The sequence below is a fragment of the Pyrus communis genome, chromosome 8 (assembly GCF_041283825.1).
Source record: "Pyrus communis isolate YQ-2024b chromosome 8, ASM4128382v1, whole genome shotgun sequence".
Lineage (NCBI taxonomy): Eukaryota > Viridiplantae > Streptophyta > Magnoliopsida > Rosales > Rosaceae > Pyrus > Pyrus communis.
This window is the reverse complement of record NC_142572.1, coordinates 16299806-16324683: the sequence shown is the minus strand read 5'-3', so window position 1 is coordinate 16324683 and position 24878 is coordinate 16299806. Positions and strand designations below refer to the sequence as shown.

Genomic DNA, 24878 nt, shown 5'->3' with positions numbered 1-24878 from the left:
TCATTAATCCATAAAAAAAACTTCAATTTATCAACATTTTTTTTTTGTTCAGAATGTGAATTTTTTTACATCAAATTGTTCGTAAAAATAAAATAAGATAGATTATACAAAAACTAATTCCAAAATTATTAGCAAAAAATAAAAAATAAAAAAAATCAACGAAATACAAAAGTTTAAAGAGTTATAAAGTTGGGGGTGGAAATTATAAGTCCCTTACCGTTGGAGGAAACAACTACCAAACCTCGTACATATAGATGAATAGTGAAAAATACGAAGCTAAATTTGGAATTTTCCTTAGGTTGGAGATAGCCTTAGGAGTATAAGATTTTGCAATTTTGACCTTTTGGGTATAAAATTAGACAACTTACTATTTAGGCATGAGTTCTGGGGTTTGAATTTGTAGGTTTTGGCCTTTTGGGGATTTGAAAATACAAGTACATTGCAAATTCTCCAAAAGCCTTTACGTTGCTTTCAGTTGGGTATCACATTAGCCTAGTGAGATTAACATGGAGAACATATCTACAACATTGATACAATTAGTTACATGTAATTCGCCGATTGCAATTCAACTTATGTCCGAACCTCCTCCATCTGCTGTTGTATTGCTCCTCTCTGTAACGCTGCTGTTGCAATGCTGCAGTAAGGGAGAAGTAAATAAACCCGCTTGATGTACGCTGGAAGGTGGTGGATTGGCAGATTGAATGGAGTCCTCGGGAAATGAGGTGGCTGCTATGGTTTTCACTGGAGTGGCCTCTGCGTCACTGGTTCCAGTATGGTCGGCTCCATCTCTCGCATAACCTGCAACCAGTAATGTTCAGTGGTTGCGTGAGTGAAAATATTACATCCACGAAACTCCAACAATCTAAAGATAACAGTGCTTTTTTCACCCCTGACAGCTGAGAAGCACACTTTTAACGCGAGTACTTTGTGTTCGACAAGAAATATGGAAGAAAGAAGTTGAATCACCTGTATGCATAATGCCAGTGTTGGGTATGCTTGTGTTCGGGGACACTGATGAGGTTCCAGCTCCTTTTTTCAATTTAGACTGCAAAACACAACCACCATAAACTTGTCACGGGTTACTCAAATTTATTTCCTTAATTACCTCAAACTTGTATAGAAGTTGTTCTGCTTTTATTGGGACATATTCTAAATGACATTATGTTCGGGTTTCTTAACATAAAAGAACTAAGAGAAACACATTTTATGGTGTCATCGGGCTCTTCTGAATGTTTTCAGACTGCTGCAGTCAAGTTTAAACCCAAAAAGAGAAAGATCTGGCTACCAGAGAAATTAGATTTTTGGCGTTTGAGTTTCCATACCTTTGCATTTTCTTCACAATGCTTTACAACAAAAGAGATGTTTGTGTAACGGCCATGCAGTAATGTGTAAGCCCACAAGAGAAGCTTTCTTGGAATGCTAAGGTCAAGGATTTCAGCGCCATCCATGGTCGATCTCAATTGTGTATCCTTTGCTAACCAAGACAGAACCAAATACAAGTTGACACCAGATGAGGGCATCACACAGGAGCTCTCACGATAAAAATTATAAGAAGATCGAAGCAGAGAGCTGGCGACCTCCACATTCTCATCTGAAGCTTTCTTAACCATCAAATTCTTTCTTTTAGAGAAAATAGGATTCCGTTTTTCTTCGAGACTTCTGAAATGGGCTGGGTCCTCAAATGCTGAACTCCATAATTCATCTGTTTGTAGATCAACACAAAGCAGCTGGCTATTTTCCAGCATATCTGATGGCTTAAGGACCTGAATCTCACTGGTGATTTCAGACTGTGTGGGAGTGATCTGTGCCAAGCTCAGTATAAGAGATCGACACCAAGCAATGGAAGCATGCCTACAAACTTTTGCACAGTTACTGTTTGACAATTTTGGATTCTTAAACCTCTTCCGTATCTTCTCATTTATGGCTTCAAGGGTGTCCAGCTTGCCATTTTTCTCCAATGTTGTTATATGTTCATGGAGAAATCTGCAGAAGTACGAGGAGATCATTAGAATCTGGAAGGAGAACCATCTTGTTTAAAATAATAACATAAATAGATCAGGACCCTGAAGTTAATCACTCAAGTTTAATTAGACTTTGAGGATCGAGGCTTAGAAAGCAGTTGAGATTCAACTTACCCATATAAACTGCTTTCCGACGTCTCTGTGACTTTAATCTCAGGCAAAGCACATATTTCTGGCCATAAGTTCCCCTGCTCCATGAACAAACAAAACACTTTCTCCAGTATGTGCTCGGAATTACTTGTAGCACCAGAGCCAACAGTCTTAGCTTGACGTATGGATGAAATCAGGGCCTTAACGTACCTCCCTAGTGCAACTGGAACAAGATCTTCAATGCATAGTGAAAACTGAATTTTCGAATCAAGTCAGATCCCATTTAAATTAATAGAGAAAAAAAATACATCAGAAACAGAATAAGATCAGCTTGATGAGGCAATGTTGTTTTAGCAGTAATTATGACATATATATTTGAACTACTAATGTACTAGAGGTTAAATTATTACCCTCTTATCAGCTCGAAGAGATATATAAGCACGTTCAAGAGTACAGATGTCTCCAGTCTTCTCCAACAGTTCCAAATAGAACAACAGATATTTCCGAATGCAAGTAATAAATTTTCGAGAACTTTCAGGTAAGTTAACTTCAAGGGACTTTTTACTCCCAGAAACACCAGGAGTTTTCCGCCTGATAAACAGAGAAGAATATCCCATTAGTTTCATGTGAATTATAATTTCAAGCTACCTAACAACATGGACAACAAACAAACTGAACTGAACTGGAAGGATTTTCCCTTAATGGTTTTGTTTTAAACTATTGAAATGGGGTTTTTCCTATAACATTCGAAAAACATAACTGTTGCACAGAATTAAAGTTGTACCTTCCTTTTTTGGCCGTGCTATCAATCTCCCACATATTTATTGTAAATGATGAGCGAGATGATTTGAAGCAAAAGGAGAGATCGTCCCTTGCCCTCTCCAATGCACCACTTTCCCCCTTTCTAAACAGACCTTGAGCAAGCATATATCTGGCTTTATGAAAATGTTTAAGCTCCCCTTCAACACAAGTTTCAAGGGCAGAAAGGCAGTCACTGTAAAGCATGTTCCACACCTCTAATTTGAGTAAATCTTCATTCTTCTCCCCAGTGTTTTCTTGTGTGCTTTTATCCTTAGGAGAATATGAATTTTCAGAATCCATGTTACCTAAAATTGTCATGATAGAATCCTTTCTTGATTGACTAAAGGCATATGTTGAAAGAACCTGAAAGGGCCAAAGATTAATTTCAAAACATATACAATAGTAGGATATAAAAAGTCTCCAAGTACACAAATTATTTCAATGAAATCAGTCGAGCAGACATCTCTAAGAAGAAAAAAACCTTTAAAGCGTCTAGATTTTGTTCTCCGCATGCACATAGTATCTTCAAGCGTGAAGCATGCATCCTGTAGACTGGATCAACAGCTGATGGATTTAGAGCAATAGCTTTGTCATAATATGACAACGATGTCTCATAAGAGAATTTGAGCTTTTCACAAAGCTTTCCGATATAGTAAGCATGTGACCAATCTTGCCTGAAACAGAAGAAAGCAGAGACAGATTACCATTTGACTATGGCACATGCGGTGGTTAGTTTTTGTCTGGAAAAATGAAACCATGTAGTAAAGAGGGCATACTTATGAGCAAAAGCTTTTTTAAAATGTCTCATTGAGTTCTCACAAAACATCGTCCATGCTGCATCCTTCACAGGTAGAACAGTTCGCTGATCATAAAATGGCACCACACTTTGAAGGCTATCATAGTACACCAATGCCAATAACTCGTGTATCTCAGACTGAGCCACAACATGAGAAAATCATTACATTTATCAAACACATCCCAAGGGTATTCTAATATCCAAAATCAAGCAAAAAGGACTAGCTGTTTTTTTTCTTGTTTGCCTTATTGGCATGCTAAGATATAAAAAATCTATTCATGATCCAGCACAAGATGGCCCCCATCAAAACAATTTTAGACTTTTTATTTGGTTTTATATTCTGCAAATTGAAAAAAAAAAAAAGGAAAATCCCAAAGGACCTGTATGGCCAACATGACCAAGAAAGAGAAAAGACAAGACCCCACTGCCCACCAGTACAATAATATATAGGAAAGAAAGGGGTCTTACCTGCTGAACTGGTGTCTTTGCCAAGGCCAAACTCATTAATAGACACCGTCTGCTCCTCCTTCGACTTGTCTCAACTCTTTGCGGTAAAGTAGCATTCTTCCTCCATCCTGCCACATTGATGTGCTTACTGCCATCATTTAGCAACAAGTCTACTTCCTGTAAAAATGATCATTATAAAATGAAACTTCCCACACCAAAATCTTTTGGTTTCTACAGAATTCACATATCAGAATGATAAACAACAAACACTACCTCATCATAGATATTTCCGAGTCTCTGCCAACTTTCAAAACGTAGAGGATTGTAAAGTAAATCATATTTGAAGAGCTTTGCATTATGTTGTACAAATTCTTCCCCTTCCTTCGTAAGCACAAAGCCAGGCCATTTATCAGTAGCATTCATTTCCTCAGACAGGGCAAGGAAATAATACAAGTTGCAATAGACATCCAGATACGGCTCCAAGCTGCAATTATTCAATAATACAACTAGAAAGATCACTTCTAAGAATTATGAAATTTATGAATTAACCCTCAACAGAGAGAACAATTATTTTCAAGTACAAATTAGGAAATCTATTTATGTATACCTCCCAACTGGTGATGTCTTCTGTTGTTTAAGGTTTCTCGCATCAGGGAGTATAATCTTTGTTACGGTTTCAAGAAAACCATCAGACCCAGCCTCTTCTGAGAGCTTATCTTCACACAATTGAGGATCATCTAAGAACTTATCTATTGCATTTCCAGCTAAAACATCTTCTGGTGGTTGTGGAAAATGTTTGCGTATGGCTCTGAGTACTCGTCGAACTTTAACTAATCCTGTCCTCTGCAACATACATGTATACAAGTAGCCAAATAAAGGTTGGGGAAACTAAATAGCTGTGGGTGCTCCAAGGCCTTGTCATTAGAACCCTTGTGATAAATTGTAATGATGAGGATAGGCACATGCAATGTACGGATATACATGGAATAAAAAAAAAGGAGAGAGAAGGGAGGAGCTCACAGAAGAAGCCTTTGCATAAGGGAGTATGTACTGAAAAACATCAGCACACTGTTCCTTTGTCTGGTAATCACCGGGGCTAGTATTTTTGTGCACAACTAACTCATCTTCATAGGATGAATCAGATCTAATATTTAGACCATACAAGCAGAAGAAACACTGATCCAATGCATAATCAATTTTTAACTCAAGTTCCTCCCTTTCATCTTCAATGAGCTCATCTCCAGCTTCATTTAATTGATCACTTTCTTCGGATCTGTTGAACTTGCCACCTGATCCATCTACATGTTGCTTTCCACTTTCCAATTCCATGCTGTCTTTATCTACGGCATTGTCAAGTGAAGTGCTTTTGGAAGGTATCCCATCAGAAGCATCCCTTCCTACAGCACTTGTATCATCCATTCCAGTGTGCACCATTTCCAAATCAATATCTGATTTTGATTCCTTGAGAGACATTTTGGCAGGACAATTTAGGCAAAGCTGCTCACTAGATTGAGTTGTTTCCTGGTTTGACGAGTTAATGTTAGATTTAAACTTCATATCCAAGGCCAACAGATGCTTAATTGCGAACTTAAGAAAAGTTCCTTCCTCCACTTCACCACCCTTCCCGGCACAGCAAAGCCCATACTCAGCGAGTAAATCATGCATTGTCACAATTAAGTCTACCTACGACGCAAAATCCGAAAATTTTAAAATGGTAAAGAGAATGAAACAAAAAAATGTTGCTGAAAGAGTTCATTGTATGAGCAACTTGAGTTCACAAGACTCACTTGAGTTTTAACATTTATCATAGCGTTGAGGTGCTGAATCTTGCAGAAAGCGATGGAAGCTTCTATGAAGCAACTTCTTTCAATTTGATCAGTATTTGCTAGATCAGAGGACTTCTTAGAGAGGAATATGCTTGCAACGTTGTACATTACTGACAAGAGCAAGCATTGCATATCACCTATGCTGCTCATTGGAATAGTGTCCTGCAAGCATAAGATATAATTACATACTGCACAAAACATGAAATTACAAAATCTCTAGACTGATCCATAAAGTTAATTCACTTTTGAAAACCTAATTATTTGTTTAATTGGAAAAAATGTACTGAATATTACAGTTTGAGGTAAGCATGATCGAGTATCAAAGCTATTTATACATGAATATTGATTGACTTACAGAAGCCCCGGATTGATCAATCAAGTTCTTCACTTGTGACACACAATGAGAAATAGCCTTCACTTCCTCAGCAACCAATAAATTCCAGCACTGCTTGCTTGCACTTTCTTTGGTGTCTATGTCAGAAGCATAGCGAGTGTTTGATCCTGATTTCAATAGTAAGGATTTACAGGAATCAAGGCATTCATCAATCCCTGCTGCTGCCATAAGGATTTGCAATTTCCGCTGATGGCAATTCAAATAAACAGCAACATCCATAGGCTTTGTCTTCTCGCATGCTTTGATTAAAATGTCCAGTGCTGATAGTTCAACAGAAGTAATTTCCTCTCCGCCCTTATCAACTAAGCGCAAGGGTAATGCATCAGGGGGAGCATTTTTTGTTGCAAATAGAAGTGGAACAAGCAAGGACATGCACTCCATGTACATTTCTTTCTCAATCATCTCACCCAAAGTCTTCTCCATCAAGAAATCAACCTTTAAAATGTTAATTTCATGGAGAATTCTATAAATGGTTAATTCTTTCACAACCTTGCAATATGGGAGGCGGATCACACATTGGGAATCATTCGTATTTTCCTTCTTTTCCAAAAGAGACAATGAGATACAGAATTCTTGGTGGGCTTTTTCCTTGTTGCCATCCAAAACAGACAACCGTCCACTTAACCAGAAAAAACGAACCCAGAAGGAACTGTTACTTGTTAAAGAACCAACTGATGATACATCCTGGCAAACAGAGGTGTTCACGGATATTCCATCAGTACCAAAGAATCTCTTAAGCCCAAAAATACATTCATCTTCCACGGCTACTGATTCGATAATTTTACAAAGATGATAAGATGCCTCAGACATGAATTCAGATAGCCTGGAAACATCGGAAGACAACGACCCAAGATCATAATAAAGTTCAGCAAGAAAAAGACAACATTCAGGGCTCCTATCCTTCCCCCAATTCCTTGTAATTCTTTCCAACTCCAAGAACTTAACAAATGCATCCTGATACAAAAGACCTCTACTCGCAGCTTCCTCTAAAAGCAAATGAGCCACATGGAAAGCACCATAGTTATTTGATGTTTTTTTAATAAATCTGGACACATCACCATATTCAGTATCCCATGGATTAGCTTGATCAGGACATGAAACAGAACTATGACCAGAATCTTTGCTTCCTGATCTACCAGCAACAAAAGGTTCTAGATATTGAAGTACAGCCTTGGCCTGATCCTTACCATTAGCAAATTCAATATCTTCTTTCCCCGGTTTACGGCTTCTAAGCCTTTCAAGACGAGTACTCCGCCTTTCCTGTGGTTGGAAATCTAGAAAATTTGTTGCTTTTTCTATAACAACACCTGTTCGTTCAGTGTTACAATCACCAAATACAGCATTTCCACTGATTGGGGATAAGTTAAACCCCTTCCTTTCCTCAAATCCTATGGTACTCTCTGAACTAGGAGGTAAATGCAAAATTAATCTGACATCTCCAGATCGGTATGATTTTGCATCCCCCATCTCAGACTGACACCCAGTCAATGGGAGTAAGATATCCAAGAGTGCATCAACAAGAGCAGCCCAAGAAGCTTCTGCAAGGTTTAGATCTATGATCTGCTTCAGCTTCTTGGATGCAGCGCCCTCCTCTAGATTTTCATCAGTAGCTTTTCTCTTGTCAATGAATTTTAGACGGACATGTTTAGGTTCTAGCTTATCTATACCTCTAGGAGCAAATGGAACTGGCTCGGACTCTTCAATGGTTCTCTTGACATGCAAAGCACGAGAATGTGATGGCCAATGCCTCAAAATTAACTCAGCCACAGAAAGGCATGCAACCTCATCACCAATAGCAATAAGAACTTCCAATAATTTCTCCATACAGTTCCCTGCAGAAAAATTTCAGAGAAGACATAATATGACTCTGTCAAGATATGGTGCTGAGCCCATCATTATGAATATAGGACATGTATTTTAGTATGGATTTAGAGAAAAATAATTCAAACATCATAAATTGCTCACAATTATTAGGGCTACATATAAGCCCTTGCTCAAATGCCCAACGGGATATACTGAGAGAACCCATTGAGCATGACAATGTTCCCAGCTGGTTCCAGACAACAGAATCTTTGGTATCAATCTCTACAGCTTGAAGATAACATCGTAAAGCGTTCTCATAATATGCTGAACCTTGTTGAAGGTAAACATTGGCAAGGTTCTTCAGAGCCAAAAATCTGCAGTCAGCATGAAAAATATAATTGGAGAAAGATGTTTACGGACATCTTGTTCATTTTTTTTTTCTTTTTATCCTTTTTATTCTCACAAAAATATTAGTGAGAGAAAAGTTACAAAACTAAAATTCTACACGAGATCTATGTGAATTAGAAAATTGTACACCAACTCCAAGAATTGCACAAAGTATATTATGGAGTAGTGCAGAAATCCAAACCTGAGTTGCAACAGATGGCAATCACTAACACTACCATCCACCTGCATGGCAATAGAAACAAGAATAACTACCTATTCATAGACAAACAACAAGACTGCCATCTAAAGAATGTCTGCTGAAGGTCCTACGCTCACCTGCACATTTTCTATAAGAGGATCTTTTAGGACCGATTCTAACAGCTCGGCAGCCTTTTTGTATTCCTTGACTTGCAATTTGTGAAGCCCTTCATGATATGTTTGTGAAAGATGGAATTCCTGCCATGACCAAACTAAACAGTATGAACTCTATCTAATCACAGATCAGAAAAAGAAAACATCTTCAGCTGAGAAAATCTAAACGCTTCTGAATCGGGCTACCATACAGAAAACCCGCATCCAACTCACATTTTCCGGCTCACTCAGTTTATTGAAACAATGATAAGAAGTACAATAAACTTCCCAAATATTAATGCTACACAGAATTCAAATTTCTCTCCTTTGTCCTCAATAAATTGACTTCTGCTAAAAGTGCTCGAAATTAATATACTATCCCAGAAAATCCCAACTCATTGAGCTAATTCAACCCAAAAATAGCTGAACTGTAACAGAAAAAGTAGAGAGAGAGAGAGGGGCATGCCTGAGCTTCTTTGGTGGGAGCTAAAGGTTCCCATTTGCCTTTGGACTCCGTATCATTGATAGCTGCAATCGAGAACTGAAAAAGCATAGACATTCAGAACCCGAACACCAAAAACAAAATCGAAAAATACTAAATTAAATAAAATAAACTCGATCGAATGAAAGAAGCGTTCGAATTACTCACCATAGTCGAAAATTCGAATGCAGCAATGGAGTATTTGCAGAGAGGGACTCTGTTCAGCTAATACTAATTCTATCTACTGAAAAGGGGATTAGGGTTTTCGCTCTGCAAAATTAACCCCAAACATATAATTCGATCAGAGCTGGCTGAGTAGCTGTTATTGTTATTGAGCGAGGGAGATTTCGGCAGGAAGACGATTAACGGCAACCGGAGTGCGTCGTTTTAGCGGTTTTATGAAGTAATAAGAAACTTTTTTGTTTTTTGTTTTGTTAACTCGTAATAAGAAACTTAGAACGACCGAAACGCTGCGTTTAGTACTCTCTTCTTCTTCTATAGTGCCGCTTTCTAAACGCTGCGTTTAGAGCTGGTTGCTGACTGATTGGTTCCTGAGAAAATATTCACTGATCGATTCGCGAGAAAATTAATATGCAATCTAGCCCTGCGGGAATCTGTAAGCCCTAATTGCAGCCGCCGATCGATCATTCTTCTGTTTCGTTTCCCAGAAAGGTAAGGAAGACTAGCTTGAATGCAAAAACAACTGTCGTTTTTTGACTTGGAATGATCAAATGAAAATGCTGAAGGAATTGTTAATCTTTCTTCAACCAAAATGACAGTATCTTTGCTTCGTAGATTAGTGGAGCTCCAGTGCGGTTGTTTATTTCTTGTTCGATATGAATTTGTCAACTTGATTACTCTGCGGTTTTTGTTTCCCACCAACTGTTTGATGAAATGCGCCAATGAAGAAACAAAACCACTGAAATGTGTTACTCTGGTTGGTCAGGTTCGGGAAGCTATGCGTCGCATACGTATTCATAATCTTTGGATCAGCCTCTGCATTATCTGCATCATCATCACCTGCTCAAATTCAAGCGAGGCGAACGCGTTAGTATTATCCGAATGAAACCCAATTTGCAATTTTTCTGCTTCTGATTTCGTTCTATAGGAGCATGGGTTAAACCCAATTCACTGCTCTACACCTCTTACAGGACAGACATCAAAGTTTTGAAGGTTGGTGAAGAGCTGTGGAGAGAGACTCTACCGCTGCATTCGGGTTCATGCCTTTACCGGCTTCATGGACTCAAGCCTTATACTTGGTATGAAGTGAAGATATCATATCCTGCTTCTGTATGTATTTCTCAACTTTTAATATTTTTTTGTGCTGTTCAGCAATCCTCTTGTGGGTTCCATAACTTCTATTGATGCGTGTTAATAGATACCGGCTAGCTTTTCCTTGCAACTCAAGAAAGGGGACTTGGAATCGGCACTGACTGGGAACCGAAGATTACTAAATACTGAAAAGCTTATTTTCAAGACTGAGAGTCTTGGCTCTGATGATCAGGTTCGATTTTTTCCACTAACCCTTTGAATTGGATGCATTGTTGCACCATAACTTGCATTTTCCGAGATGCCTTGTAAGTTTTTGGACTCTGATGACTGCTCAGGGTGATATGTCTGTGTTGGTGAGTGTGGAGCCTGAGGGGGTTGTTGCAATACCAAATGTGCAAGAGAGGGAACACATCATATTCAACATAGGTAATGCAGATATCAATCAATAGCTGCCATCATGCCACTAATTACAGTAAACTTTGCGCGAGAAGTTGGTACGAAAAAGGAGCTGTTATTGGCACTCGAAAAACCATCTGCAAACTGCACTTTAAGTTGCACGGCTTGCCAATAACAGCTCCCGTATGTAAATGTTTTTCTTTATCAATCTCCCTCTTCTTTACTGTAGATTTTCCTGTTCCAATTTGCTTTTGTAACAAAGTTCATCTCTTTTATGTTGGTGGCAGTTTGTGATGAACTACTATTGGGGATTCCGTACAAAGCTTGGTGGGTTGTAGGCTTTGTAGTGGTGTGTTTGGCCTTGGCGTTCACCATACCGTCATTCCTTCCACCGTTTTTGCTGCCGCGGGTGGATGAGAATGCTTCTAAAGATTCTTGAACATCGGACTCACAAAACCAGCTGGCGTCGTCAACTTTTGGTATTTCGGTATCATCCTGCATTTCCACTTTACAGCGATTGAAGCATAGAGATTTGAATTCAGAAGCAACTTTTGGAGGAAGCACTTCTTGTTTGGCTTACAATTCGAATGGTGGTGCTTCTTAATTTTCTGTTACTTGTTGGGAAGATTTAGCACATTATCTCAAATTTGGCATGCACTCGGACAATGAAATCACTTGTAGCTACTTATAGCACATTCAGTCCCTTAATTTACATTCTTATTTTTCTTTATTTTTTCTCAAAAGTAAACAGTTGTTATCAACACTTCAAAATAGTCGTTTCATTTTTCTCGGATCGAATGAATACACCAATGTGGTATAATTTGGATGGATTATTTTTAAAGTCATTGAAAGATTATTCTTGTAAAAACTCACTCTAGATCGAACAAATACAAAGTTACAACAAACAGAATGTTTATAATAATACATTAATAATCAACCAACCGATTTCCGTTCTAAGTGAGCTTTTGCCAGAATAATATGTCAATTAAGACTTCTTGGATCAAGAGATTATTTTGTAGGGAAAGCATAATCGAGATCCATACTGAGTTGATTATGTTAACACCGCTGAAGTTTAGTGAGTTTTCACAAAACTCCTCACATTCGAAACATTACATTAACACCCCTAAGATTTTCATTACCAATCCTTTTCCAACCTTTTAGGGTTTAAGCTATAAACCTCTAGTTCACAGCAAGGCTCCCCAACATGAAATCAGACCATCCTTACAACTTTGGAGTCGTTAAGTCCCGGGTGAAGCCAAATTAAACAGTGAGGTGAAGAACGACGCCGTCGGAACTACAATGGTCAATTACGTAATGCAGGAAGATCCGTGAGATTCTAGTTCGTGGAAAGTTTGTCACTCTGCCCTTGAATCATTAAATTTTTTACTCAAAAAATTTCTTAAAAATAAAAACCGGATATAGTTTTAATTTAATGTCTCAAACGTCAGAGAATTTATGAAAATTTGCCAAACAAAAGGAAGTGCGTATTAACATTATATAAAGTATAAAGTTACCAACTTATAAGCGCGTCATGTGTCTCAAATACGACTACAGTTAACTCCACAAGCACAGGACATGAAAGCAGAGAAAACAAGAACAAAAGAGGAGTCTCTTCATTTGCAAAAACACATAAACCTACATAATCTATTAATACAAAACTAAAACACCACAGCCACCATTACTATACACCAAGCATCGTGAATTGCCCAGGCTGTGAGGTAAAGGACTATCCCAGCCGGGACTAGTACCGGACTAAACAGCACTAGAACTGGTGTGACCATGATCAGGGCCATCACTGTCCCGGTCAAGGTTAAGCAGGACAAGACTAAGAGCGCAGCACCGATTGTGACCGCGATCAAGAACTTGGTGGCCCGGTATGAGACCGGGGCCGACTCGTAGAGCTTCTGGCTCGTTTATCATGATTGATCAGCCATGTTTTGCTCACGGACTCCCTTGGTGAAAAAGTGAATCTGTGAAGGAGGTTTATAAATTTGTGTTTTGGTGACACGTAGCGAGTTGCATGCGTTTGGAGTTTATAGATATGAAACACGGTGAAATAGTAGAGACAATATATTCCGCCATTCTCTCTCAGCACGTGTCGGGACACTAATACAAAGCCATGCATAAAGGCAGCAAACTCGTTCTGTCGCCTGTATGCCCACTACACAGTAGTTCGAATCTGAATCGTTTAAGCTGTCCACTATATAGTTAACTCACCACTAAAGTTAAGCTCAGGCTACTAAAACGGGAAACGAAAAATTCTATTTTAATCCTTGTCTAAGATTAATTTTTGAATAAAATTTTGTCTAAGATTAAAAACTAATTTTAATCCTTGACATTTAATTGTAATTTTTAAATATTAAATAGGTTGTAATAATTATTGAGTTTTTTTTTTTTTTTTGGAGGTTATATATGGATTGACACACCCCGATCGAGATCAGGGCATGCTGACCGTCACGCGGAAGTGACGTTGACACACCCCGACCGAGATCAGGGCATGCTGGCCGTCACGCGAAGGTGACGTAGCCATGTGCGCGTGCGGAAGCTATTAAGATAGTAATATAAAAGTACGAATAAATAAAAACCTAAAAGCATACAAAGTACTAGTGTATGTGAGACACAATACAGAGCAAGTCTACAACAGTCCAAAAAGAAAAGATACTACGTATTTACACCCGAAGGTGACCCTACAATGGTGAATGTCTGTCAGAAATGCCGGGACGCCCTCTGGGATAAACCACCGAACTTGCTAGACCACTAGAACCTGGAGGGGCGCAAAAACAAAAGCGTGAGTGGGCAAAAACAAAGCTCTTTGAAAACTCTTTAGCAAAATACATTCTAACCCCTCGCTGTAAAACCTGTATACTTCCCAGAAAATGAACATATATACGTATGTATAGGTATGTCAATCATGCTCCACATATGCCATTCATGCTCACAATATGTCATTCATGCTTGAGAATATGCCACAACGGAATTTCATAATCAACTATAAATGCTCAAGCATAATTCACATCAATCACATATAAACTGGCAGCCGGGAGTCACCTAACGTGACATGTACCGCTGCATATAGAGCTCCAATCTCAACTCAACATCTGAATCTGCACACGAGTCGGAGCCACCTAACGTGGTTTGTACGACAGGCTGGTGTAATATATATATGTATGCTCTAGTGCTACGATCACGTGAAGCTGGGCGATAAATCGCGGGTCACCTACGAGTCGGAACCACCTAGTGTGGTATGTACGACAAGCCTAGGCACCTAACTTGGATCCAAGGCGAGCATGCGGTGCGGGTGAACATACACGTGAAGGCTATGCCCCTCACTGGGCGGGAGCACTAACACCGGGGGTGCAGATTATGAGCTCTCTAAGCAATCTCAAACTATTACTGCATACAAACAACAGTACCACTTACCTGGCACTTACCTGTGCGTCAACAGCACCAATACACATATATAAATGTATGCCGTTACAAATGCATGTGATGATGCATAAGTGATAATAATAAAGTGCATGGCATAAATCAATTACTCTTTTTAATCTATTTCTGGGAATTTAAATGTATATAGGTATATACGGAAAACAAAAGCCCACTCACTGATAATTAGAAGGGTCGTAGCCCCCCTGCCTCGAGTGTGAACGCTCGTCCTCGGAAAACGAATCACCTATACGCGACAAAGTTACGAAAACATTAATTTAAAAGCACCTAAGCAACTTCTCGTAATAACTTCTCATACATTGCTCAAATTGGACAAATGAATATACCAATGTGATCTACACAACCTCAGGATCACACCCATATTTTTAAAATAATTTTTGGACCACGCACGCGCCCCCACGCGCCTGAACAGTCACTAACCCACGCGCCCCCACGCGCAGTCACGTGCACTGCACACTGACGGTGTCAACAGACGCCGTCAGGAATATTCCGTTAACCTGACGGAATATTCCGTTAACCTTAACTGATGCTGTTAACTGACGCCGTCACTGCCGTTAGGAATATTCCGTTAAACTTAACGGAATATTCTCCTTTCTTCTCCGGCCAGTCGCCGTCGCCGGAAAACTGGGAATTTTTCAAACCTTGTTTTCTCCTTCGTTTTTCAACCAAATTTCACGTTCTTTATACCAAAATGAAGCCTAGGACTAGTAGAACAACGTTAGACTAGTTTTAAGGCCTAAAAACCATGAAATCTCACCTGTCTTCAAGGTCAAAACTCGGCCAACTTTGCACAGGACGATCGTGACGTCCAAATTCACCCAACGAACTACTCCAAGGCTCCTTGGGACCTCACAAACACATCTACAAGCTTAGAAATTCCAAAAACACACTAGTTTAGGTTTGCATGAACAGTGCAATAATCGGACCTCGTTGAAACGACGTGAAAACATCTATATTCTTACCTGAAAATGGCACCTTTGAACTCCTCTCAGCTCCACGAACACGATGGTGGTCTTAGTTTCTTGATTGGTGAAGGTTTGATTATGCTTGTATGTGTGTCCGTGTGTAGAGGAAGAAGAAGAATAATGGAGCTTGGGGAGGGAGAGAGAGAGACAAAGTGACAGAAAGTGAGGGAATGAGGGAGGGAATCCCGGGAGAGTGAGAGTGATGTGTGAGTGTGTGTGTGGTCCTACAACACAACACTACACAAAACTACACGTAAACGAATAGATTAGGGGTAAAATCGTAATTCTCCAAGTACGTTAAAATGAAATTTGGGACGGGATGTTACAACCTACCCACCTTAATAGAATTTCGTCCCGAAATTCAAAACAACCTTATATAACCCCTAGTGATCGAAAAACAATCTAGGATACAAATCCCTCATCCGTTCTTCTGTCTCCCAAGTAGCTTCTTCAACCGAGTGATTCCTCCACAAGATTTTCACCAAATTCACCGTCTTGTTCCTCAGAACCTTTTCTTTCCAATCCAAAATCGTTAACGGTTCCTCGTCGTACGTCAAATCTGGATTTATCTCTAACGGTTGAGGAGGTATCACATGCAATGGATCAGCAACGTAATGTCGGAGCATAGACACGTGAAAAACGTTATGCACTTTAGCCAACTCCGGAGGCAACTCCAACCTGTAAGCTACCTCACCAACTCTTTCTGTGACTATGTACGGTCCGATGTACCTGGGACTCAACTTCCCCTTCTTTCCAAACCGCACAACACCTCTCCACGGTGAAAGCTTCAAAAATACCCAATCTCCGACCTCATACGTTCTGTCCGTAGCATGTCGATCTGCTAAACTTTTCTGCCTGTCTTGAGCTGCTTTCAGGTTAAACCTAATTACCTGAACATTTTGAGTAGTCTCCTCGACAATTTCCGGACCTACCAAGACTCTTTCGCCAACCTCTGACCAACACAACGGAGTGCGACAAGATCTACCATACAAGGCTTCTAATGGCGCCATGCCAATGCTCGAATGTAAACTGTTGTTGTAAGCAAATTCCATCAAATCTAACCGCTGGTGCCAAGCATCACTGAACTGTAACACCGATGCTCGCAGCATATCTTCCAAGGTCTGAATAGTTCTCTCGGACTGTCCGTTCGTCTGTGGATGATATGCCGTACTGTAAAGTAGTCTCGTACCCAAAGCTTCTTGAAAAGCTACCCAAAACTTCGATGTGAATCGTGGATCACGATCCGAGACAATACTTACAGGGACACCATGGTACTTCACAACCTTTGAAATAAACAACTCTGCTAACCGGCTCAAAGAGTACTTCTCTCTCACTGGAATGAAATGTGCCGACTTAGTGAGCCGATCAACGATCACCCAAATGCCATCAAAGCCATTATGTGTACGCGGCAACTTGTACACAAAATCCATAGTGATATTTTCCCATTTCTACTCTGGAACGGGAAGCGGCTGCAACAATCCAAACGGCTTCTTTCTTTCTGCTTTAACCTGCTGGCAAACAGCACAATTGCTCACATACTCAGCTATCTCCCTTTTTATACCCGGCCAATAGTAAAATGGTCGAATAGTATGATACATTTTAGTTGCCCCTGGGTGCATGGCATAAGCCGAGATATGTGCTTCATCGAGAATTTCCTTCTTCAAATCTGCATTACTAGGCACGAACATTCTACCCTCTAACATCAACATGCCATCAGAATCACGAACCCTGAGATCTCGCCTCCTTCCTTGATCTCGAGCTCGAATTAGTTCTTGAGTCTGTTCATCAGCTACCTGAGCTTCAAGCACCCGATCAACTAGGATTGGCCTAACTTGAAAATTAGCAAGTAACGCCACTTCTCGATCTTCTGCTTCTAACCTTACTCCCGTAGCACGCAAGTCTACCAAAAGAGGAATACGACTAGCGTACAACGCATTAATACGGCCATGTGACTTCCTGCTAAGTGCATCGGCTACTACGTTCGCACGACCTGGGTGATAATTAATCGTGCAATCGTAATCGCTGAGCAACTCCAACCATCTCCGTTGACGAAGATTAAGTTCCTTCTGGGTGAAGAGATACTGAAGACTCTTGTGATCTGTGAAGATCCTACACTTCTCCCCGTAAAGATAATGTCTCCACAACTTCAACGCAAAGATGATAGCAGCCAACTCCAAATCATGTGTAGGGTAATTCATCTCATGGGGTTTCAACTGCCGCGAAGCATAAGCAATCACCCTACCATGCTGCATCAATACACATCCCAGACCATTCAAGGAAGCATCGCTATAAACCTCGAAATCACCACTATCGTCCGGAAGTGCCAAAACAGGTGCATTAGTAAGACAATGCTTCAATTGCTGGAAACTTTGCTCACACTTATCATTCCACTCAAACTTAACATCTTTCCTTGTTAACCTCGTCAGTGGCAAGGCAATTACCGAAAAATCCTTAACGAATCTCCGATAGTATCCCGCCAAACCAATAAAACTTCTCACCTCAGTGACGGTTCGTGGTTGCTCCCAACTCTCCACAGCTGCAACCTTTTGAGGATCAACCAGAATACCTTGAGCAGAAATGATGTGCCCCAAAAATGCGACTTGATCTAACCAGAACTGGCACTTGCTAAACTTAGCATACAATTGGTGTTCCCTCAACCTCTTCAACACCAAAGTAAGATGTCGGACATGCTCTGCTTTGGACTTAGAATACACCAGAATATCGTCAATAAAGACAATAACAAATCTATCCAAGTAAGGCTGGAATACCCGGTTCATCAAATCCATAAAAGCTGCTGGTGCATTCGTCAACCCAAATGGCACAACCAGAAACTCGTAATGACCGTAACGAGTCCTGAACGCCGTCTTAGGAACATCATCCCTACTAATCTTCAGCTGATAGTACCCAGACCTCAAGTCTATCTTAGAAAATACACAAGCACCTCTCAGCTGATCAAACAAATCGTCGATACGAGGCAATGGATAACGGTTTTTAATCGTCACCCTATTCAATTGTCTGTAGTCGATACACAGCCTCAAAGTTCCATCTTTCTTTCTCACAAACAACACTGGAGCGCCCCAAGGTGAAGTACTAGGCTGAATAAATCCCTTATCCACTAATTCCTGCAACTGCACTTTCAATTCCCTTAGCTCAGCAGGAGCCATACGATAAGGAGTTAATGAAATAGGATTGGTACCTGGAAGCAACTCAACAGTGAAATCCACATCTCGATCTGGGGGTAAACCAGGTAAATCCTCAGGAAAAACATCAGGGAAGTGTCTAACCACTCTCACATCCTCAATTCTGCTAGGAACGGTCTCCTCTAGCACCACATGAGCTAGATACCCCTGACAACCTTTAGTCAACAATTTCTTTGCTCGCAAAGCCGAAATAACGCCGTGTCTTACTCCACTCTGCTCACCCACAAAAGTAACCTCAGGTAATCCAGGACGGTGAAACATAACTACTTTCCCGTAACAATCAATGTTGGCACGATAGAAGTGCAACCAATCTGTGCCCAAAATCACATCAAAATCGACAATATCTAATGGGATAAGATCCGCGGGCATAACAACACCCTCTACTATCACTGGACATCCTGGGTACATACAATCTACAACACATCTCTCTCCTCTAGGCATAGCGAATTCTAAATCGTACCCTAGAGGTGTGGGGCGAGGTTGCGTTACTTGAGCAAATGTATGAGAAATAACGGAATGTGTAGCTCCACAATCAATTAAGACTCTAGCAAAATAACCAAGAATATTTAACGTACCCATTATCAAGTCCGGGTTGTTTTGAGCATCCTGCAGGGAAATATTGTGAATACGCCCCTGGCCCTGCTGTCGTCCTCCACGACCTCTACTCACTTGAACACCGCGACCTTGAGCTCCACGCCCCTGACTGGGCTGACCCATCTGTCTCGAAGACCCTGCACTACTAGTAGCATTCTCACCCTGTTGATACTGTCCTCCTTGGTACCACTGAGAACCACCCATCGGAGCTGGAGGATACGGCATGTAGTTGCTGGGATACGTGGGATAACCACCTTGTGAATACGGGTCTTGGGGGTACTGATACGGTCCCGGGGCATAGGGAACAGCATCACCCTGATAGTGATAGGCACCACCTCTACCTACTTGACCATAATTACTCGGACCCTGGATTTGCCGAATCGGTGCAGGTGGCGGCATAAAGGTCTGCTGCGACTTCTGCTGCTGACCCTGGGGACAATTCACTGCTTTATGTCCCACCTGTCCACAAGTGAAACAACTACCGCTGCCATGTCTGCATTCGCCGAAATGTCGGTTATTACACCTACGGCAAAATGGAATTCGGCTTCGGCCACCATCACCTTGTCTCTGGCCTCGAGCACCTCCATAAAACCTACCTCCACGTCCTTGTCCAGAGGCACTGAAACCACCACTAGACGAACTTGAACTTGCACCTCCCCTTTTAAAGTTCTGAGTTTGGCGAGGCCCAAGCGATGTTTGACCTTTTCCTTTGTCGTCTTTCTTCTGATTGCCGTTTTTCTCTTCGTCACTATCACTTGACATATTCTCAGAGTCCTCTACCCTCAACAATATCTCATAGAACTCCTGGTAGGACTCACAGTGAGTAGTAGTTACCATAGAACGCCATCTCTTCTTAGTGCCCAAGCGAAAACGACGAAGCATCTCCGCCGGATTACCAGCGACATCAGGATAGTAACGAGACAAATCAGTGAACTTACGATAATACTCGTTAGCCGTCATCTTTCGCTGTTTCAACTCAGTGAATTCCTGTTTCTTACGATCGATATACTCAGGGGGTACAAACCTCCTCTGAAACACATCCTTGAAAACATTCCAATCGGTCCTCTGGGCTGGAGTCAACATACGAAGTTCTTGCTCCCACCAAGCTGCAGACTCCATCTCCAGAAACCAAGAGGTTGTCTCAACCCACCTCTCCATAGGAAGGTTCCCCTGGTTATGTAACACACGGAAAGTCTTCTCTATGTGTTCCAACCAACGTTCTGCACCTTCATGACCCTCGTTACCTTTAAACTTATCCAACTTCAAATTATACATAGTCTCCAGAGGAGTCCTCTGGGGAGGGCGCATCACTGTTTGAAGGGCTGTAGCAATCACTTCCCCCAACTGAGTAAGATCAGGGAAACTAGGCTCATCTGAGCGACGTGGTTCCCGACGAGGCGGCATGATTCTGACAAAAGACACCAATTATTAGAATACTCACAAAGACACAGGACTGCCAAACCTAGGCTCTGATACCAAACTGACACACCCCGACCGAGATCAGGGCATGCTGGCCGTCACGCGAAGGTGACGTAGCCATGTGCGCGTGCGGAAGCTATTAAGATAGTAATATAAAAGTACGAATAAATAAAAACCTAAAAGCATACAAAGTACTAGTGTATGTGAGACACAATACAGAGCAAGTCTACAACAGTCCAAAAAGAAAAGATACTACGTATTTACACCCGAAGGTGACCCTACAATGGTGAATGTCTGTCAGAAATGCCGGGACGCCCTCTGGGATAAACCACCGAACTTGCTAGACCACTAGAACCTGGAGGGGCGCAAAAACAAAAGCGTGAGTGGGCAAAAACAAAGCTCTTTGAAAACTCTTTAGCAAAATACATTCTAACCCCTCGCCGTAAAACCTGTATACTTCCCAGAAAATGAACATATATACGTATGTATAGGTATGTCAATCATGCTCCACATATGCCATTCATGCTCACAATATGTCATTCATGCTTGAGAATATGCCACAACGGAATTTCATAATCAACTATAAATACTCAAGCATAATTCACATCAATCACATATAAACTGGCAGCCGGGAGTCACCTAACGTGACATGTACCGCTGCATATAGAGCTCCAATCTCAACTCAACATCTGAATCTGCACACGAGTCGGAGCCACCTAACGTGGTTTGTACGACAGGCTGGTGTAATATATATATGTATGCTCTAGTGCTACGATCACGTGAAGCTGGGCGATAAATCGCGGGTCACCTACGAGTCGGAACCACCTAGTGTGGTATGTACGACAAGCCTAGGCACCTAACTTGGATCCAAGGCGAGCATGCGGTGCGGGTGAACATACACGTGAAGGCTATGCCCCTCACTGGGCGGGAGCACTAACACCGGGGGTGCAGATTATGAGCTCTCTAAGCAATCTCAAACTATTACTGCATACAAACAACAGTACCACTTACCTGGCACTTACCTGTGCGTCAACAGCACCAATACACATATATAAATGTATGCCGTTACAAATGCATGTGATGATGCATAAGTGATAATAATAAAGTGCATGACATAAATCAATTACTCTTTTTAATCTATTTCTGGGAATTTAAATGTATATAGGTATATACGGAAAACAAAAGCCCACTCACTGATAATTAGAAGGGTCGTAGCCCCCCTGCCTCGAGTGTGAACGCTCGTCCTCGGAAAACGAATCACCTATACGCGACAAAGTTACGAAAACATTAATTTAAAAGCACCTAAGCAACTTCTCGTAATAACTTCTCATACATTGCTCAAATTGGACAAATGAATATACCAATGTGATCTACACAACCTCAGGATCACACCCATATTTTTAAAATAATTTTTGGACCACGCACGCGCCCCCACGCGCCTGAACAGTCACTGACCCACGCGCCCCCACGCGCAGTCACGTGCACTGCACACTGACGGTGTCAACAGACGCCGTCAGGAATATTCCGTTAACCTGACGGAATATTCCGTTAACCTTAACTGACGCCGTTAACTGACGCCGTCACTGCCGTTAGGAATATTCCGTTAAACTTAAAGGAATATTCTCCTTTCTTCTCCGGCTAGTCGCCGTCGCCGGCGCCGTCGCCGGAAAACTGGGAATTTTTCAAACCTTGTTTTCTCCTTCGTTTTTCAACCAAATTTCACGTTCTTTATACCAAAATGAAGCCTAGGACTAGTAGAACAACGTTAGACTAGTTTTAAGGCCTAAAAACCATGAAATCTCACCTGTCTTCAAGGTCAAAACTCGGCCAACTTTGCACAGGACGATCGTGACGTCCAAATTCACCCAACGAACTACTCCAAGGCTCCTTGGGACCTCACAAACACATCTACAAGCTTAGAAATTCCAAAAGCACACTAGTTTAGGTTTGCATGAACAGTGCAATAATCGGACCTCGTTGAAACGACGTGAAAACATCTATATTCTTACCTGAAAATGGCACCTTTGAACTCCTCTCAGCTCCACGAACACGATGGTGGTCTTAGTTTCTTGATTGGTGAAGGTTTGATTATGCTTGTATGTGTGTCCGTGTGTAGAGGAAGAAGAAGAATAATGGAGCTTGAGGAGGGAGAGAGAGAGACAAAGTGACAGAAAGTGAGGGAATGAGGGAGGGAATCCCGGGAGAGTGAGAGTGATGTGTGAGTGTGTGTGTGGTCCTACAACACAACACTACACAAAACTACACGTAAACGAATAGATTAGGGGTAAAATCGTAATTCTCCAAGTACGTTAAAATGAAATTTGGGACGGGATGTTACAGACGTAGCCATGTGCACAGTGCGGAAACTAATAAAATAATAATATAAATAGTACGAATAATTAAAAACTGATTTTACATAAAGTAATAATAGGTGCAATGTAAGTGCGACGCTAATTCCAGAGCATAAAGCCTAAAGCAGTCCAAATGAAAAAGACGCAACAACGGTACACCCGAAGGTGGCCCTACGCTGGTGATCGTCTGTCAGAAAAGCCGGGAAAGTCCTCTGGGAAACCACCAAACCTGCTAGTCAACTAGAACCTGGAGGGGCGCAAAACAAAAGCGTGAGTGGGCAAAAACAAAGTTTTTCGAAAACCATTTAATAAATGAGTTTTAACCCCTCGCCGTAAAACCTGTATACTTCCCAGAAAATAGATATATATATATATATATATATATGTCAATCATGCTCAAGAATATGCCATGCCAAAATCTCAAAATGAAATGCAAGTGCTCAGGTATAATCATATCACTATTATAATCTGGCAGCCGGAGTCACCTAACGTGACCTGTACGGCTGAATCTAGAGCTCAAATCTCAATCTCACTAACTAGACCTGCACACGAGTCGGAACCACCTAAAGTGGTCTGTACGACAGGCCTGGGTGTAACATATATATACGCTCAAGTGCTACGATCACGTGAAGGCTGGGCGAATAATCGTGGGTCACCTACGAGTCAGAACCACCTAGAGTGGTCTATACGACAGGACTGTGCACCTAACTTGGATCCAAGCTGAGCGTGTGGTGCGGGAGGTGAACATCATGTGAAGGACTGTGCCCAACTCTGGGCGGGAGCACTAACACCGGGGGTGCAGGTTATGAGCTCTCTAAGCATCTCAAATCACTACTTAATGTAAACATGAATAACACTTACCTGGCACTTACCTGTGCGTCCGCAACACCAAATATGCATATATATATATAAACAATTAATAATGCAACTAACGATGCATAACAACGGTAATATAATGCATGGCATATAAACGAATAAACATTTAAATCAATTTCTGGGAAAATATAAGTATATAGGTATATACGGAAAATCAAAAGCCCACTCACTGGTATGTGGAAGGGTCGTAACCCCCCTGCCTCGAGTGACCATGCTCGTCCTCGGGATAGGTATCACCTATATGCGAAACAACTACAAAAACGTTAATTTTAAAGCACATAACCAACCTTTAGAAATAACTTCTCATACAATGCTTAAATGGGGTGTATGAATACACCAACGTGATCTACTCAACCTCAGGAACATCCTCATATTTTTAAAATAATTTTTCACCGTCGCACGCGCCCCTACGCGCCAGCCAAGGCACGGCCACACGCAGGCACGTGCCTGACACGTTGACGGGGTCAGTTGATGCCGTTAGGAATATTCTGTTATCCCTAACGGTAACCGTCAACGGCGTCAGGAATATTCCGTCAGATTTGACGGAATATTCCGTCAGATTTGATGGAATATTCCGTCGTCTTCTCCGGCGAGCCTCCGGCGCTGGAAAACCAGGAAATTTTCAAATCATCCTATCTTCTTCGTTTTTCAACCGAATTTCACAAAATTGGTACCAAAATGAAGCTTACAACGAGAGGAACACAATCATACCACTTTCAAGTGCTAAAATCCACGAAATCTCACCTGGAAAATCACCCCAACTCCGGCCAACCTCGAAACTCGTGATCCCGACTTCCAAAACCTTCTAATGAACCACCCAGAGCCTCCTAGGGACCTCACCAAGCTTCCTACAAGCTTGAAATTCCCAAAAACGTGAGAAATTACGTGTGCATGAACAGTACCAAAATCGAGCATCGTGAGTTCGACGTGAAAACGAAGGTATTCTTACCTGAAATGGGTATGG

At 41.3% G+C, this 24878-nt stretch overlaps 2 protein-coding genes across 3 annotated transcripts; one reads left to right on the top strand and one right to left on the bottom strand.

The window, feature by feature from the left end:
- Nucleotides 1-341: 341 nt before the first annotated feature.
- Nucleotides 342-9776, bottom strand: LOC137717714 (calcineurin-binding protein 1). Of its 2 annotated transcripts, none has more exons than XM_068457164.2 (19): nt 9566-9776; nt 9383-9457; nt 8902-9021; nt 8768-8808; nt 8341-8552; nt 6337-8207; nt 5943-6143; nt 5176-5838; nt 4763-4998; nt 4429-4639; nt 4177-4332; nt 3689-3846; nt 3394-3586; nt 2896-3275; nt 2522-2702; nt 2136-2365; nt 1323-1983; nt 967-1045; nt 342-798 (listed from the first exon to the last, which is right to left on the bottom strand). In XM_068457164.2, exons 1-19 carry the CDS (start codon nt 9566-9568, stop codon nt 566-568), a joined length of 5904 nt encoding a protein of 1967 aa, XP_068313265.2. In that variant the 5' UTR covers nt 9569-9776; the 3' UTR covers nt 342-565. The 2 variants fall into 2 exon arrangements, with proteins under 2 accessions (XP_068313265.2, XP_068313266.2); XM_068457165.2 differs by having other exon boundaries at nt 3689-3753.
- An 86-nt stretch (nt 9777-9862) lies between these two features.
- On the top strand, nt 9863-11795 carry LOC137718494 (uncharacterized). The gene is made up of 6 exons (XM_068458056.2): nt 9863-10069; nt 10344-10444; nt 10549-10687; nt 10776-10901; nt 11005-11095; nt 11353-11795. Exons 2-6 carry the CDS (start codon nt 10356-10358, stop codon nt 11502-11504), a joined length of 597 nt encoding a protein of 198 aa, XP_068314157.2. The 5' UTR covers nt 9863-10069; nt 10344-10355; the 3' UTR covers nt 11505-11795.
- Nucleotides 11796-24878: the final 13083 nt, after the last annotated feature.